Source organism: Astyanax mexicanus, chromosome 14, assembly GCF_023375975.1.
Source record: "Astyanax mexicanus isolate ESR-SI-001 chromosome 14, AstMex3_surface, whole genome shotgun sequence".
NCBI lineage: Eukaryota > Metazoa > Chordata > Actinopteri > Characiformes > Acestrorhamphidae > Astyanax > Astyanax mexicanus.
The window spans coordinates 24,403,062-24,422,594 of NC_064421.1; the positions used below are offsets into that span (position 1 = coordinate 24,403,062).

The 19,533-nt window shown below is 37.7% G+C and overlaps 1 protein-coding gene across 1 annotated transcript in view; it reads left to right on the forward strand.

Moving 5' to 3' along the window:
- crip2 (cysteine-rich protein 2) overlaps positions 1–9,168 on the forward strand; it is a 36,825-nt gene extending 27,657 nt beyond the window's left edge. Inside the window, exons 3-8 of the mRNA XM_022672915.2 lie at positions 2,102–2,159; positions 3,557–3,691; positions 4,694–4,762; positions 4,852–4,946; positions 7,434–7,491; positions 7,706–9,168. Coding sequence (XP_022528636.1) covers positions 2,102–2,159; positions 3,557–3,691; positions 4,694–4,762; positions 4,852–4,946; positions 7,434–7,491; positions 7,706–7,773 — 483 coding nt within the window. The 3' untranslated portion in view covers positions 7,774–9,168. The remainder of the gene's footprint in view (positions 1–2,101; positions 2,160–3,556; positions 3,692–4,693; positions 4,763–4,851; positions 4,947–7,433; positions 7,492–7,705) is intronic.
- Positions 9,169–19,533: the final 10,365 nt, after the last annotated feature.

The following is a 19,533-nucleotide window of genomic DNA, read 5'->3' on the forward strand; positions in this document are numbered from 1 at the left end:
GTAAGAGTCTGAAAAAGGAGTTATTACAGGATAAGAATCATTTAATAATATGAACATGTTCATAACAGATATTGATCAAATAAAGTTGATGACTGATATGATTGCTATATTGTCAAAAATGAAGGCAAGGTTTGGTAAACTCTTATGAACAACACACAGTCTTATGACTGTGTGAAGAAAAAAAAAAATTGAGCACCCAAATAAAAAGTTTACCATAAAAAAGAATGAAAAGAATGATCCTCTATACAAAACAAAGTTACTTTGAAACAGTGTTTTCTCTACCAGGGGTATACTTTTTCCAATATATTAAATTCTGCAAAAGTACTTTTGTTCAACATTTGAGAAATAACACAATATTTAAGTTGTTTTAATCATAAAGGATGTCAAAAACAGTTACTTTATAATGAGATTATAACAATTATAATGGAAAACTCACTCACTTATATTTAGCATGCTGAGAGTTTCCACCAGGGTCACTATTAGTACTCAGATAGCTTAAATAATCAGTTCTTCACATGTCATTTGTACAATAAGCTCTGTTAAAGATTAATACTGCTTTCTTTTTACTTTCAGTATGTTATTGTGAACCTCTCATTCATAATGCTTAGTCTGTTTAGTTCCAATATATAAAATGGGTTGGAAATTGTTTATATAAAATGCTTTGACTGGTTTGGCACATAAGCCAAATACAATAAATTTTTAGACTGGTCTTTAAAAATATTATTATTATTATTATTATTATTATTATTATTATTATTATTATTATTTAGATTTATACTGCTTAATTCTAGTTTATGGAACCTTAATATCATCTCTTTTTTAATCTATTAAATATAATGGTGGATCCTGAACCAGGGCCCCATAATAATGTCATCATTACAGTGATTATACTGTACTGACGAGATAAGCTCCTGCTCATTACCTTTTATAGAAGTCCTGATAATGTAAGAAACAGCACTTTTCCGGTCCTGTCTACATAACGTGATGGTGTCTGGCATGCCAGGGCTGAGGGCATTTTGACCCATTACCTGTTTTTTCCCCTCGCATAGCCCTGCTGGCACAGGGCCATTTCGGCTGACCCTGCCTGTGACTTTGCCCACAACCCCCCTGTTCTCATGACAACCGTGGCCCAGTGTGCCTCAGGCCAGGCTATTTCGTTACAGCCCGATGCAGAAGTGGACCGCTGTGACCGTTGTTCACATTCCACTCATACACACTTACATACTCATACATACACACATTTAATAACAGCTCTGGAAAAAAATAAGAGACCACTTAAAAATTATGAGTTTCTTTGATTTTACCAAATTGAAAACCTCTGGAATATAATCAAGAGGAAGATGGATGATCACAAGCCATCAAACCAAGCTGAACTGAACTTGAATTTTTGCACCAGGAGTGGCATAAAGTTATCCAAAAGCAGTGTGTAAGACTGGTGGAGGAGGACATGTCAAGATGCATGAAAACTGTAATTAAAAACCAGTGTTACTCCACTAAATATAGATTTTTGTATATGAGCTTGTTTTTTTTTTGCATTATTTGAGGTCTGAAAGCAATATTTGCAATATGAGAGAAATGTTGTCTGTAGTTTATAGAATAAAACAGCAATGTTCAATTTACTCAAACACATACCTATAAATAACAAAATCAGAGAAACTGATTCAGTAAATAAAGTGGTCTCTTATTTTTTTCCAGAGCTGTATATATACACACATACACACAGAGATATAGACAGACATGGTGTGTGCGTACTTGCAGACAGTTTGGATCAACATGAATCAACAGAGACAGTGTCCTGGTAACGGCTGTCAGCGTTATCCAGAAAAGAGACCCCGGTGCCAAGGGATAACGAGCCGCTCTCCGGCTTTTACACTCAAGTGGATTAGTTTGGGAAAGGCTGTGTACAAGCAACAGCTTAAAATGGAAAGGGAGCATCCAGCCAAATTAAAGCCGCCGTGGACGGAGCCGTGTGTGTACAAACACACTTGTGTGGATTAAGGTCTTCAGATGGATGTGGTGGAGCGCTGTGTGTGAGCATGGAAGCTCTGTGGCAGTTATTTAATTCATGCCTTCCTCACATTCTTCTCCATCTTCCTCACAGCACGACGGGAAGCCCTACTGTCACAAGCCATGCTATGCTGCCCTCTTCGGGCCAAAAGGTGAGAAAAGACTACATAATTATAGACTACATAGTTTGCTGCTTCACTTAGTGTATTTGAGAAGACTTGTATAATATTATTATATATCTGACCAAAGAACAGCAGATTTCTGTGGGTCAGTATCAATATAACGTGCCTATTTATATTTATATTTCTTATAAACACTGTGTAACAGTACAAATGTACATTTTCAGGATGTACTCTGAATAAACACATTATTACACATGTAGAGGAATTTCGTTTATGTTAAAGTATTTGTAAAAAATGTTGGTACCACTTTAAAATAAGACTACCTTTATAAAGGGTTTATAAATGGTTTACAATTAGTGTATTAATGATTACTAATTAGGTTGTAAATGTCTTAAAAATCATTAATAATCAGTTATAACACATAAGTAGAAAGGGCAACAATATAGATGGCTGTGGGTTTACTATTTGGCAAACAACAGGTCATTGTTGCCCATTTCTACGTATGTGTTATAACTGATTATTAATGATTTTTAAGACATTTACAACCTAATTATTAACCATAAATAAACGAATTGTAAACCATTTATAAACCCTTTATAAAGGTAGTCTTATTTTAAAGTGGTACCAACATTTTGTACAGTTTTCTTAGATGCATTTTCTTCTTTGTTTTCATTTCTGAAACTAATAAATAGTTTATTAATTAATTTATTATTAATTTATTAATCTAATTAATCAGTTAAATAGTTAAATAAAACAGTTCACATTGTCCATAAGACAAATCTAATAATTTCCTGTCATCTTGGAATAAACTATAACTTTTGATATTCGGGACTATTCAAATTCTAGGTCAACCACATTTTTTTTTTTTTTGCCACCATTTTATTGTCCACCCTTTCATTAAACTTGCCATGACAGGATGGATGCATGCATGACAATAAATAAAAAGTGAAAATAAAAATAGATTAAGCTTGGAAAATAGGACTTATTGTAGCGTGAAGTCTTCTAAATTTGATCAGTAGCCAGCTTTTTTTTTCTTTTGAGGACCAAAGGGCCAAGTATGCTGTAGTAGCAGAAGCTTTTGTCTCAGAAATTTCTGCGAAAAAAAAAAAAGATCAGTTAAATAAAATGAAATAAATTTAATTCTAGCTGATGTCCACATTTCATGCCAGTTTATGCATGTAACAGTCTGCTAATCACAATATAATGTAGCTTAAACTTGGCCAATAGAATGGCACTCTCTGGAGCAGAGCCTGGAGTCCAAGGTCACCACACTCCGTTAAAATGGTCAGCTAAATGTTTTTTGTCTGAACACACTGTGTTTCACGCTACACAGCTTAAAAGATGAGTGATGTAGGAACATATTGCATGATTATCTTGGGTAGTAATTTAATCATATTAATATACATTAATATCTGCTTTTTCTGCAGGGGTTAATATTGGAGGAGCAGGCTCTTATATGTATGAAGCACCTGTTAACAACAACCCACCTCCGACCGCTTTGGAGTCTGCACCCAAGCCAGAAGAGAAGAGGGTCCCAACGTCCAGCAGACCTCCTTCTAAAGGTAGTTGATTAAAGATTATTCCATCATGGCCATATATTAGGCCTGGCTGCAGGATATATAAAACAAAAAGGCAAAAAAAATTGTATTGACCAGATTAGTGGGTAGAGGCACTTGTTAAAACAGAATTTAATTTGGCTGTATCTCTATGTTAGTGTGTTAGTGTTAAACGCTAACTGCAGCGCTAGATCCTTTTCTATTCAGAGGTGAGTATATTATCCTGTACCCTGTGTGTTTACCATGTTAAAACAAGCTACGTGGATTGAACCATTAGCCCTGTCTTATCGGAACACTCAGGTTTCCTCAGTGTAGCTCAGTCAGGAAGCATTAACTGCTAGCAGTTAGCCACTAATGCTAACACTCCAGTTTTAATTTGGGAATCTAAGTTTACTGTAAATAAACGGAAGCGCTTCACCTTCACCCAAATAAAGAGAAATCAGCATTCGTTTGACTTGTCTGACTCATGTAAAATGTTTGTTTTTAAGAATTACAGTTTTGTTTACTTAACTTGTCTTAGGGACCACCCAGCGGCGAGACCTGCTGAATTAAATGGAAAACATGGCAATACCCCTGTTCCTGACACCTGTTCATAAAATGCGTTTTATAATCCAGTGCGTCTTGTGTATAAAAATATTGCCAAATACTATCAATTATTGATAGTGCGCTTTATAATCCGGTGCACCTTATAGTGCACAAAATACAGTATTTAGACTCTTTAATAAAGCTTTGTTTATTAGTGAGGGACACTGTAGTTTGTAGTTCTTTAAAGATATTAACACTCATGTGGAGGAGGAAATTAAAGAGCAAAAGCGGACAGGGAACAGAGAAAAAGAAACGTGTAAATGTTTGAGTGTTATGGAGTTCAAGCCCTGTTTACAGAACACAGAAGACAAAAAACACAATTGACCTTATCTCAAAAAGTCACACTTAGTATGAATAGGCCTTTTAATTTTTGTCTGCACTCACTGACTCAAATGTGCATCTGTTTTTTTGTTTTTTCCTTAGCTGGAAGTGTCACCACCTTTTCTGGAGAGGCTAACATGTGCCCCAGGTGTAACAAGAAGGTCTACTTCGGTAGGTTCCTAATTGAATTCGGAAACACTAGAAAAAATAGCTGGCAATCATAGAAAGCTTTGTAACCATGTTTCATTTGTTTGTGGCAGCGGAAAAGGTCACGTCTCTTGGGAAAGACTGGCATCGGCCCTGTCTGCGCTGTGAAAGGTGCAGCAAGACTCTGGCTGCTGGCAGCCATGCAGAGGTGAGCTTCCTCACATCCAGCTAGAAAATACTGAATCTGAAATCGTCCCTGAAACAACTCAATTAGTGCTCATAAAGTACTTGTTAATTACTCGTAATAAAAAACACCACCAAAAAAAAGATCACACACTTTAATATTTTATTGGACCGCCTTTAGCTTTCTCCGTGGCATTGTTTCCATAAGCTTCTGCAATGTTACAAGATTTATTTCAATGCAGTGTTGCATTTTTTCACCAAGATCTTGCAGCAGCATTGATGATGGTAGAGTCTGACCACTGCACAAAGTTTTTTTCCAGCCCATCCCAAAGATTCTCAATAAGGTTAAGATCTGGACTCTGTGGTGAACAATCCAGCCCCATGAATCCTGGTATTGTTATCTTAGAATATTGCCCGTGTCATCAGGAAAGAAAAAAATCCATTGATGGAATAACCTGGTCTATATTGAGTATGTTCAGGTAGTTTATTTTTGAACAGGCAGTGTATAATGTGTGCATTGTTAAAAACATGGGTACCACTTTAAAATAAGGCTCCTTTTATAAAGGGTTTATAAATAGTCTATAAGGGAGTTTATTTATGGTTACTAATTAGTTTGTAAATACTTTATAAGCCATTAATAAGTAGTTACAACACATAATACATTTCCTACTTTTTTACATTAATCAGCATTCACATATTCAATAAAATAAAAATATGGAAAGTCAGTATAGTTATTTAATGATATTTTATGTTAATATACACCATGTCATAATTATTGGACAAATGATTGATCTGGGTCGTTAAAGTGAATAACAGATATGTTATTAACAGATATGTTAATGCTGCCTAAAGGAACATTCTATATATGTGTTGTAACTGTTTATTAATGGTTATTTACAACCTAATTTATAACATTTATAAACTTCTACATAAACTATATATAAACCCTTTATGAAGGAGCCTTTTTTAAAGTGGTACAAAAACATGAATGGGTTGTAATCATGTAATCAAGGGAGTTATAATTGTATTAGTAATATTTGTAATTGTTACATCTAGAATTATATTCAAGATCAAGTTAATTACCGTATTTTTCGGACTATAAGGCGCACCGTATTATAAGACGCACTATCAAAGAACACCTATTTTCTGCTATTTTTCCATACATAGGGCGCATCGCATTATAAGGCGCGTTAAGTGACACTAGAAAGGGTGCCTATATCAAAGTGAACAGGGGTGGCGCCATGTTTCCCTTCCCCCACCGGGGGTGGTCACTTGCCAGTGGAGCGTCTCAGTATATATAATTCTAGCTCTTTCAAAGTCAAACGAGTGCTGGATATTAATCTACACAGATTCCTCTCCTGAAAACTGTTTATTTGGGTGAGTAACGTGCTTCAGTTTATTTACAGTAAGCTTAGATTTCCAGATGTCCACTAAGGCTTGCTGCACCAGCGTTAGCATAGCTATCCGCTAGCACGCTAGCTAGTCACCTAAACTAGTAAAGTTAACCCAAACTTAAACGACAGCGTTACACTGAGTAATCCTGCGTGTTCTGGTAAGACAGTGAGATATTAGCTAGCGATTCGTCCCCCGTAGCTTGTTTTAACACTGTAAACAAGCAGATTACAGGCTGATAAAACTCACCTCTGAGAGAGTTAGCGCTTAGCATCTAGCTAATGCTAGCCAGGCAAAGCAGCACAGACTTACAGGCCGATAACTCACCTCTGAACGGTGAACGCTTAGCGATTAGCATCTAACTCTAATAATACTGCTCCAGCAGTATTAAAAGTGCTAAATTTAGAAAATACTGATCTCTGAACAGTGAAAAAGCTAGCTAGCTAAGCGGTTAGCATCTAGCTAATGCTATTGCTGCTCTGCACGGAGTGTGTGTTTACTGCTCCTTACACCTGACGGGTAAAATTTAGATAATACTGATCTCTGAACAGTGAATAAGCTAGCTAATGCTATTTGCTGCTCCAGCCTCGGAGCTGCACGGCTCTGGACTCTGTATAGCACTGAAACTCTGTATAACGCTGCACGGAGTGTGTGTTTACTGCTCCTTACAACCTGACGAGTAAAATTTAGATAATACTGATCTCAGTGAATAAGCTAGCTAGCTTAGCGGTTAGCATCTAGCTAATGCTATTGCTGCTCAGCCTCGGAGCTGCACGGCTCTGGACTCTGTATAGCACTGAAACTCTCTATAACGCTGCACGGAGTGTGTGTTTACTGCTCCTTACAACCTGACGAGTAAAATCCATACAAAAGGCGCACCGTATTATAAGACGCACTGTCAATTTTTGTGAAAATTAAAAGTTTTTAAGTGCGCCTTATAGTCCGAAAAATACGGTAGGTTATTACCATTATAGTTATCAGTTGCAGTAATAAGAGGATTTCATAAAATATTTAGCATTAATTTCTTTATTGAAGGATGTAATTTGTATTACCAGCTGTTGGAAAAAAAGTTTTTGCACTTTTTGACGGTATTTGTATTTTGTTTTAATTTTCTTTTCAGCACGATGGCCAACCTTACTGCCATAAACCATGTTATGCTGTTCTCTTTGGGCCTAAAGGTACATAGAAAGTGATAACCTCCAGAGGGTGCTGTTGTTTTTTAATTCAGTAACATTGATCATTTTTCACTGCAGTGTATTATTAACGTTTAACTGTATTAAACAATCAATATACATATAGTACTGTTTTGATGTATTTACAGTTATCTATTTGTTTGTATAAATTCATTATGAGCCTAATATGAATTAAAGGTTTTCCTTATTATTTTTTCAGGTGTGAACACAGGGGGTGTCGGCAGCTACATCTACGACAAGGAGCCCAACACAGAGACCCAGCCATGAACCTGTGTCTTCCTTATATCCCTATTCTACAATCACATGATTCCACTACAGACAGACACAGCCACTGCTGTCAGCTTACACACACTCACACACATACACACACACACACACCCTCACACCCCAATCTCCAACCATGCTTACTGAAACTTACAGTGCCAACGTGAACTTTCTCTGCAAAATAAGTGATTCTACACACTATAACCAATTTTTATTTTTACTGCTACCTTCACTTCACCATGCCTGATCACCTTTTGAGTTTTAAGTTAAATGAAACAGCCTTGTTCCTGCACGCTGATAGCCCAGGGTGCAGTGTGATGGGGCCTGCAAGATACGTAATTCTAGAATGCAAGAAGTCAAGATCGTGCATACAAGAAGCCATTTGTTTGATCACATCTGATTGTTACCTTGAAGGTATAGTTTTTAAATCATTTTAAATAGTCATCTTATTCCATGTTTGAAATCTGAAGTATTTTTTTTTTAGGTTCTTTAGTCACGTTTATTCAAGTTGTGATGTCAGATCTCAGCTCTTCCACCATAAAACAGTCTGTCTGACCCAGCCTGAAGAGAAGACCTTTGTCCACAGCAAGCTTAATCACACAGCTTGGTAAATCAACTCTCCTGGACAGAGTGGCTGTTCACTGATATCAGCTAAATATAACCGAGCCGAACGCTCTGCAGGAGCATTTTTCAGATACGGAGGAGCCGGGCTGTTTTAATGGTGTGCTGACAGGCAGATCAATCTCACCTCTGGGCTTCAGCACACAGGTGCAGCACAGCAGCACCTTGCCATAAATCTCCAAGATATTCACCAACCCAGATCTGCCCTTTGGCTGCCTAACAGCATTCCTGCGTCAAAGTATTTATACCTTTAGTTTAAAATATAGGAAAAGAAAGGTGAAGAGATGACTCCTCGTTTTTTTTTTTTTTTTTACAGAAGTGCAGACTCTTCTTTTTTTTAACGTTAAAGCTCACTGGAGGTCGAGAGGTATGGAGGGCTTGGTGATAGGTGCCTAATGATTGAGGAGCTGAGACGAGTATTTATAGAGCTGTTCCAGAAAAAAAATGACAAAGGTTGGTCTAAGAGACTTTTTTTAAATATGTTGTGTGGTCGAAATATTAGAAAACTACCTGCATATCTCCTTGTGTAGAAAATACACATCTAGTAGAAAATGTAGAAATGACGTAGCTGATAGAAACCTATAGGTTGAAGTTTAATGACAAAACGTTCTTGTAGAATGTGCATTAGTACTCAGACTGTTATTGCCATGATGTTTATTTGCTGTAGTAGGGCTGCGTATTTCTACGGACTGACTGTAGCCTGAGGAAAAAGTAGCCCACACTTTCAGTCCTGCTGCTTCTGTCTTTTTAATCCTGTATTAAAGTTTATACACTGCCCTGCTTTGTGCTGCTTCTTTATTTTAGATTGACTTTTCACAAAATGAGATGAAATTCATTTCAATTTAGTTGGTGAAGATGTAATTTAATGGAGATATAATTTTATAAATATCATTTTCATTTGCAAAGTATCAAAGACTATACTACTATAATGAAAAATGAATTTCAGGCTTAGTGATTAGCACGGTTGCCTCTTGGGTCCCTCTCTGGGTGGAGTTTCAATAAATATCTTCTAGCCAGAAAAAAAGTCTTTGCCCCTTGCAGAATTATTTAATGCCAAACAAATATAATCTGAGTAAATGCAAAAAGCAGTTTTTAAATGATTATTTCATTTAAAGGTAAAAAGCAATTCCAAACAACCTGACCGTATGTGAAAAAAGTAACTTTTAGAAGATATGTGTCCTGTTATATCTGGTGTAAAGCTAACACATAATTTCAGAAAATCATACTGAATGTAAAACATGGTGATGGTAGTGTGATGGTCTAGGGCTGCTTTGCTGCTTCAGGACCTGGAGAAATCACGTTTTCTTAGTGTTTAATAACGAAAGAGGGTCGTTTCTGGTTGAGAGTATGCAGTGTGTGATTGGCTGCTGCTTCTCACTGGTGTGTGTGTGGATAAGTATAAATGATGCAGTGTCTAGGAGGGTGCTATATAAGTGTATATTTATCTTTTTTTATAAAAAAAAAAAAGATTTTTTATAAAAAGTGATATTCAACAGTATTTTCTTTTTAGGATGTGTTTAGTTTACAAGGCAAAAGGAATTTAGTTCATGAGCTTTTATAAATGAACTACAACATAACTGTAGGTTTATTTATGCAGTAAAACACATATTCAAAATAAATATACTGTAAATAAATAACATTCAGCTAATCACTTAACACTGGGATTTACAGTGTTCAGTGTTAATTTAACTCCGGGAACTGAACTCGTCAAGCCAGTTCACAGGTAATCAACTACTGTCCTGAATAATTATGATTTGTTATATACAGCTCTGGGAAAAGTTATGAGAGCATTTCAGTTTCTAAATCAGTTTCTCTGATTTTTCTATTTATAGGTATGAGTACAATGAACATTGTTGTTTTATTCTATAAACTACGGACAACATTTCTCCCAAATTCAACATAAAATATTGTCATTTAGAGCATTTATTTGCAGAAAATTAGAAATTACTGAATGACAAAAAAAGATGCAGAGCTTTCACAAGTGCATACTGATAAAGTTTTAAAGAGTTTGGAAATCAATATTTGGTAGAATAACCCTGTTTTTTAATCACAGTTTTATGCATCTTGGCATGGTCTCCTCCACCAGTCTTACATACTGCTTTTGGATAACTTTATGCCTTTACTCCTGGTGCAAAAATTCAAGCAGTTCAGCTTGGTTTGATGGCTTGTGATCATCCATCTTCCTCTTGATTATATTCCAGAGGTTTTCAATTTGGTTAAATAAAATAAAAAACTCATCATTTTTAAGTGCTCTCTTGTTTTGTTTTGTTTTTCCAGAGCTGTAAACTGTCATTTTTTTTTTTTTTTTTTTTTTACAATAAAAAGCAATATAAAAACGTTAAATTAACTGATTCTGCACTCATGCTATACTGAAAAATATGATGCTTATTAATAAAAAAAACACCACACTTCAGTGTTGTACTATAGACAGCAGTACCTTGATCATGGCAGGCTGACTGTTAGACCTTTCCTCCACCACACCCTGCTGTTACCACATAACCAAGGCCACATTTGGCACACTCGCATACGGGCACTACCCTCCCTCCCTCCCTCCCTGAACATGGGGAGTGTTTGTCTTTCGATCACAGTACATTTACATTTTATTTTCCCTGAGCCCTCAGCCATGACTGACGGCTAGAAAGCACACCTCACTGACATGCAATAAATGCAGCTGATCTGCCCATTATACACATGATAATAACTGCATTAAAGATCCCTTTATCTGCTGTCACTGTGATGAATTTGCTGTTGAAGGTTAATGTGTTTGCGATGTTTAACAATGCAGCGTTATATAATTGAGTCTGAAAAGAAGGAAGAGATTTGAGAAATTAAAGCAAGAGCCTAATATTTTAACAGTGAATATTTTTACACATGAAAACAGGTGTAAAACACGCACACCCAGCAGCTTTCCACTGAAAGGTGATGCAAGGTGTGCTGTAGAGGAGTTTCAGCCTGACCTCATACTCAGATAATGCAGCGTGGGCACGGCCATAGCAGCTATTGAGTTTCTATTTACACACATAGAGAACTGGTCATGTTACATAGTTCCCTTTGAAACATAACCATCAAGCTCAAATCTGAGTTTTAATAATATTTAAATAATAGGTCAGAAAAGCCAACGAATCAAACCCTGTTCCTCCACAGGGAAGAAGGGTGTTGTTACCCAGTACTGCTATACTGACCGTCAGTATATTCATGTTTATATCTGTTGGTCTAATGCCACTCCACTGTCGGAAGTGAGACAGGAAGTAGTACATAGCAAATATTCCACCAAATGTTGTATTTATTCTACAGGGGTTGGACAATGAAACTGAAACACCTGGTTTTAGACCACAATAATTTATTGTCCCGACGGACAGTTCTGGTGGAAACAGGAGAGTTGAGGTGCACATTGAATTCTGCCGTGATTTGGGCAGCCGTGGTTTTATGTTTTTTTGATAAAATCCAGGTTAGCACCCGAACATCCCTTTCAGACAGCTTCCTCTTGCGTCCACAGTTAATCCTGTTGGATGTGGTTGGTCCTTCTTGGTGGTATGCTGACATTACCCTGGATACCGTGGCCTTGATACATCACAAAGACTTGCTGTCTTGGTCACAGATGCGCCAGCAAGAAGTGCACCAACAGTTTGTCCTCTTTTGAATCTCTGGTATGTCACCCATAATGTTGTGTGCATTGCAATATTTTGAGCAAAACTGTGCTCTTACCCTGCTAATTGAACTTTCACACTCTGCTCTTACTGGTGCAATAATGTGCAATTAATGAAGATAGGTCACCAGGCTGCTCCAATTTAGCCATTAAACCCTTTCACACTAAAACGACAGGTGTTAAGTTTCACTGTCCAACCCCTGTAAGACATAAGCAAGACACTAAGACACAAAGATTGGAATAATACATTGTGAGGGATTGCTGTTATTTGAATAAAGTTCTTAACATTTTTTTTTTTACTTTGGGACATGCCATGTGGGCTGGAGTTCAGGCAGTTACGTGCCATGTATGATAAAACAGTCTTCGTCCTTCATTAAGACATTTTTACACCAGCACTATTTGGTCCAGTTTAAACAGACTCAATGACCTGCGAGAAGAGGTGGTCTCGATCCGGTTCCAAACAGACTCTGAAGTAGTTAGATTGTGGTGAGAACGTGATTTGGCCTCAATCCAACCCAACTATCAGATATACTCCCCATATTTAAGCTTAACAGCTGTTCAGTTGCAGTTTTACTTGATTAATTACCCAAATAATTATCATAGCTATGAACAAACTATGTTTTTGCTGCTGCTGTGTAAAAAAACAGACCAAGCCGAGAGTGAAAATGCTCCAAGTAAATGAACTTATTAACTGATTCGGACAAGAGAAACAATCTACAGGTGTAAACACACCCTAAGACCGCTAATAACATTGTTATAAGGCTAATCTTAAAGAGAGCACACTGCTGGAGGGTGCCAGGTTCACAGTGCAGACCCTGGCATTCAAATATTCTTAAGGAGAAGTGGCTAAACAACTATAATTTTTTTTTTTTTATCTTTTATTTTTGTCATCAATGAGTGCTTGTGACGATATCTACGGTGATGGGTGTGGTGGTCTCGAAATGAGTTGTGTTAACTAGCATATTGCTATCTTGGCAATGGAAAACACAGGAGCGCCACTGACCGATCAATTTTTGTAGACATCAACAGTCAGACGTTCATTGCTATCTTGGCAGTAAATAGTCACAGGTGCGTGCCCAACGCGTGTACACACCTACTTTTTAGGTAATCATTGACACACAGCAGTGCAACCCAACTTTTACATCAATAGTAAACAGAAAGCAAAATAAATTAATTAATTAATTACTCTGCATCAAAACAAAATATAGATCTTTTTATATTATTTAAATAACCTGCTCGTGCTCATCCACAGTGTGAATGAGCAGGAGCAGGTCAGTTTCCTCTGCTGAGAAGCATTGGACACTTCCAGCTAGCTGCACCTGCGCACCTGGCTGTGATTGGCTGATTGGTTTATTTCACGCTACTAACAAAACACAAGGTGTACTTTTCCAGTCGTTACGATAGCAAAGACACAGTGACACGCCCTAAATCAAGCTGTGCAGTGCACGGTTGACGGTTTACTTAAAGATTGCTAACTTGGACCCTTACAGTCCAAAATTACAATACAATAAAAAAATATTTTTATAATAAAAAGGGGGTGTGCTCTGATCCAAACCTCTAATCCTAGAATCACCCCTGGAGGGCTATATTAAATCCCTTTACAAGAGAGATGAAACAACGTGACATCATCATATTACAGGATATGAAACAATTCTCTCATAAGATATTTTCCATACCATATTTAGCAGTTTCCTGGGATTAGGAAAAAGTGCAGTCTGTATCTGTAGCTCCACTGAACTTCCTTTCTGCACATTCTCTCATCAAACCCCACCCAAGGAAGTAGCGCTGTTGCCTGGATACAAAAACTCCGGTCAATCCACATTAAAATCAGAGCAGCCTCAGCACTGAGGACTTATTGTTTGTATTACACACACCCTAATGACGACAAGCAGAAGGTCTACCCACACATACACACACACACACACACACACACACACACACACAGAAACAGAGACAGATCAGTGGTAGCCCTGTGATGGTAAGTGCCAAACGAAACACTGTCTGGCCAGATAAAGCAGAGTTCAGTTCAGAAGGGCCCGATGCAGTAAAACCAGAGTAACCCCGACTGTGAAGGAACACACACACACATTTTTCAGTAACATGCAGTCTTACAGACATAAAGTCATAAAGTGAATCCCTGACAAACAATTTAAAAATAAAACAAATTGCTATTCCCATTTCTTTCCCCGTTTTCCTCTGGAACATTGAATCTGCAGCAAGTGTGGCTTCTCTCAATCACACCCTGCAGTCACATTCATACCGTCCGTCTTATTCCCTAAACAGAAATATCTTCCAGAAGAGCAAAAAATCATAGATTCATCTACCAGATGGCGAGCTGTTTCAATAAAGTGAACATGCTATGTGGGGTCTGAATGGGTCACTAAGTCTCAGGGTCAACCTCAGAGAGTACCCATGACATCATCCTGGCCTTGATTCACTCGAGCTTTCCATTGTTTTTTCCCCTGATAAACACAATCTCGCTTCTCTTTATAGAACATGTGCACAATGCTTCATTAAAGTCAGCGCCAAACTCAGTGAACCCCAGGCTGAGTACTGAGTTCTTCTTTTTTTTCCCTATTTAATAACTATGGGGAATAAAGCTAATATACAGCTCTGGAAAAATAAAATAAGAGACCACTTCAAAATTATGATTTTTATTTATTTATTTTACCAAGTTGAAAACCTCTGCAATACAATCAAGAAGAAGATGGATGATCACAAGCCATCAAACCAAACTGAACCGCTTGAATTTTGGCACCAGGAGTAAAGGCATAAAGTTATCCAAAAGCAGTGTGTAAGACTGGTGGAGAAGAACATGCCAAGAAGCATGAAAACTGTGATAAAAAAAACAGGGTCATTCCACCAAGTATTAACTTCTGAAGTGGACTACACAAGAAATTTGAGCAAATGATATTCCAAACCATAGAGAGTGAAAGTGTTCAGGTTGAAGGCAACCTCAGACAGGTTCACAAATTATACTTATTTCACACTACACAACTGGTTGTGTTGAAATTGCGAATCTCTTATCTGGCTTTATACTATATGACTAACACTTTTTTTTCATCTTGGCAAATCGTTGACTCGTGTTTAGACACAAGAACACACCAGAAATAATTGTATATGAGAACTAGTGATGCCATGCAGAGTGACTGCTTTTGACGACTCTAGATTTCCTATTTTAGCGATCTATAGATGAGCCGTCAACCGCACACCCTCACAGCTTGATTTAGAGCATCATTGTGTCTTTGCTATGGCAACAACAGAAGAAAATGCACCTTGACTTGACACGCTCAAAAAAGCGTGTGCTAATTCATAGCGCATTGCTATTTCAGGGGCGCAGCTCTTTGAACGTGTTCGTTGCTTTACAGCAGAGTAAACTGACTTGTTCTTTCACAGTCATTCATTACATTTATGTAAAAGTTTTCATAACTGCCAACAGGCACGTGCTTTGGAAAGTGCTGCGTGTCTATGTGTGCATGTGTTGACGATTCACTGCCAAGATAGCAATGAACATCAGTGGTGCACCTGTCTTTCCTGAAAACTCCTCATTTCGAGACCCCCACACCCATCGGCGTAGATACAATATATTCACACGCTCTGTTGCTATTTAAACTAATTGTTTGCTCATCTGTGCACAAAGTCATAAGAACAATAGATGATCTGCAATATATGGTAAGCTGTGGTTCATGCATTGATGAATACCGAACAACAAGATTGATAAACTTTGTAAGGAACCACTAGTTAATGAGGTTCCACCCACAGACCTTACATACAACCTTAGCAACCAGTAACCGAATCCAGTAACTGCTATGCAACTAATGTGTATGTTATGTAGTTATGAGAGTGAGTAATTTAAATATGAGCCAAGTGTTTAATAGGTTTTAATGCACAAAGCATAACTTAGTGTCTGGTATTTAGTAGAGCGCATCCATTTGGATATCCTGGAATGAGGTCCGTACAACAACAGGCAGCAGCTGATCCAAACCCAGACCCAGACCCAGAAAAGTGAGGACACTGAGATCTGTTTGAGATCTGCTGCCTCTAACAGATTAAATCCAGATTATTCTCACCCGCTGGTGTGAGGCTGCCAGTTGTTCATGTTCCTCTCAGGCAATTAAACCCTTTAAACCTTTAAAACTGGAGCAGAGAGTTAATGTGGGCACCTGGTGTTACTAAGCACTGCTGTGACTGAAGTCTGGCAGAATGCTGGCTGCTGCTGCTATCTGGTTTCTACTGTATATGGTGGCTGATTTTTCCACTATCTGGCAGATATAATCTCTTCCCTGCCTATGAGCTAACACCCTACAGCAAAATCATTATCTACATCAAAGTCTCCATCCATTACTGTACTTCACACCGACACCTCATCACCTCTTCCCTTTTCTACAGTACGATAATAATGCAATGTTCCATCCTCTGGCCTCCACTTCTTTCCTATTTTGATCTTGCTCCCCTTTTCCTCTTTCCTAACGACGTGCAGATGGCGATCCGCAGCTGCAGATGTTCCCCAGCCTGAAAACACTTTGCATTTCTTATTTATTTGTCCGATCCATCTACCCTTCTATCTCCAGCCTGCAAGCTCAGACGCACTGCCAGATGTTGCTCCAATTCAACAGTCCGACAGAACATAAAAGAACCCATCTTTCAGCTCCACTTGCTCTAACCTAAGATCATTATGTACCACTTAAAAGCTTCATTTCCATAATGCCCCAGTGACGAGAACCTGAAAGAGGAGACATTAAAGTTCCACACAACCTGAGGGTCCAGGCAGCTCAACAGACACCACCCCCACCAAGTCCCCCATCCATGACCAACATATCCTCATCTGAACCTCCTATCCTACTCTAGCTCTGCTTGTTGCTTTACCATGAAATCACACTGCAGGTGGGCTGGCAGACTTGCGTTTCAGATTGATGAGTTTCACTATGAGATCTGAGAAGATGGCACACAGCCATTTTCAGAAGTTGAAACCATTCTTCCAGCTTCTTCCTTTCAGATTTTAAAAAATGGTCCAGTCAAAACAATTATTTGCAAAATTCCCCCAAACCCTAAATGACATCCAATACATGGTTTGCTTCTTTTTTTACTGAACCTACTAGACTAATTACAGAATGGCATTCAAAATGATGTACTTCACAACATCACAACAGAACTCATACCAACAGTTAAACATGGTGGTGGTAGTGAGGATCAGAGTCTGGACGACTTGCCAAAAAATTGACACAACCATGAATCCTGAATTTTTACTCATCAGTTTGTGATCTGATGCTCAAGCACATCATGCATGGGTTATGCAGCAAGACAATGATCCTTTTCCATATATGGTTAAAGTACTCCTTCTGCTAAAATCCACTTTTCTTGTTCGTTGTGAAATACAATAGGTCTCTTTGAGTTGTATATGCATGCTGCACATGAAACTCTTCCTCAACCTCCATTGTCTGTGCAAATAACATATCAGTGTTGTATGCTTTGCCCAGAAATTGAGAGTTACAGAACAAATGGTTAGAATGGTTTGAAACTTCACTACCAGTGAAGTACAATTGAGATAGATAGGTGTATTTTTAGAACAGTTCTGTTTACAATAGTTAAAAGTAAAAAATCCACCTCAGGTTTTGTTCCAACTGCCTCTGTACTGCGGCTAAGCCAACAAATACCTGGAGTGAATTTTTACTTTCTGGACTTGAACAACCCACCTCTGTGTGTACTTTTAGGTTTATATAGGATCTCCGGTGGATTTTGCGCTGGACAGAAACTCTAAGCTTAGATCAGTGGCTGAAATGCACTTAGCAGGGCATTACACATGTTGTAAAGTAACATATGACATTGCAAAGACTGTTATTAGTGTTAAAATGTCTTTATTTTAAAACGTTTCTAACTGGTCGTCTCGCTGCGAGTCAGAGGTGACATGTTTGCATGTATGAATATTCATGAGCAAGAGCTGAAATCCTAATGTTTCTCCTCCCTACCCCTTAACTCCGCCACCAGACTAAAGCACCATTATACTGAGTCACCGGGGCACTTTTTATTTACATTTTTTTTATCTCACAGGGCATTCATTCATAATAGAGACCACAACTAGACTTTTTTTTTAATAAATTTAAAAAAAGATGGAATGAGACCTTTAAGAAGGATAATCTCTAAACTGAGACAAAGAACAGCTGTGCTATTAACTCCTATAAGACTTTCTACATCGAGTTATAACTAGTAGTAACTATGACGTATACGCCTCAGCAAAAGGTTTTTTCTAATGGCTTGCTTTCTCGTCTCGCTTCTGGTGGGATGAAGGGAGTTGCCCAACAAGGAACACCCACCCCAGCCAACATGAACAGTGGAAAACTGTTCCATTTCCCCAGACTACATAAGAACCATCTCAAGCACACAGATAATAGGAAGAACAGAACAGCAGATGAAAAAGCTCTCCTGTTTGGCTTGGCAGAGGTGTGCAGTGGAGCTGAGCTGCAGGAACATCTCAGACTAGTCTGATCTATGATGTGAGTGACTGGGATGTAGTAAGCAGATCTCAGGGCCAGGGCCCAGGGTGATTATCGCCGTGTATCTTTCCTAGCCTGGTTGATCCAGTCCAATCAGTGACACAGAAGGAGTGAAACGATAAGATGATGAAGCAGCTGGTTCCTGTTAGATACTGTCCTCTTGGAGAGCTCCCATGTCTGTTTTTTATATCTGGGTTCTTGAAGGATGAGTGTTGGTCAGAGGAGGTACGTGACAGATCTGAGACCTGCAGCAGTAACAACCTGGGGCTCAATGTATCACATTAATGACTACAGCTGTAGTTCAGCCAACAAACAAATCTACAGGATTTCCTCTTTAATCACATGTATTAATTTAGATAGTACACTGTAAAAAATAAATACAGAAAATAACCATAGAAAAAAAAATTCTGTCTTTTATGTAAAAAGAATAAAAAATATATATATACTTGAAAATCACAGTAAAAACCTCTGTTTCAATAAATCTTCTGTGAATGCACAGTCGAAATCTGTAAAATTTAAATGACAAGAATCCTGTTTTTTATTTTTAAGGAGTTTAAATGTTAATTTATGAAACATTATAAAATTATAATTAAATTAGTTTACTTTTTTTTTTACATTTTGCTGGAAATAATAAGTAACACACATTACAAAACCAAATGAATATTAATAATGCCAGATATTCTACTGTTTTTTTAAAGATTTGTTTTATTACAGTGTACCAGTGTTTAAAGTTTGCTTATTTTAGGTTTGCAGTTAAAGGTAAAAAAAAAAAGTACGTTTTTCCACCTACAAAGAATCATACAGAATCATACAAAATCATAAAAAAATAATCCAGAAAATCACATTGTATCATAATTAAAATGCATTTTATTGCATGAAACAAGTATTTGATACAATAGAAACAACAGAACTTAATGAACAAGAAAGCTAACTTCCCCATTGTCATTGTCATGCTGGAAGACCCAGCTTTGACCCATCTTCAATGCTCTTACTGTGAAAAGGAAG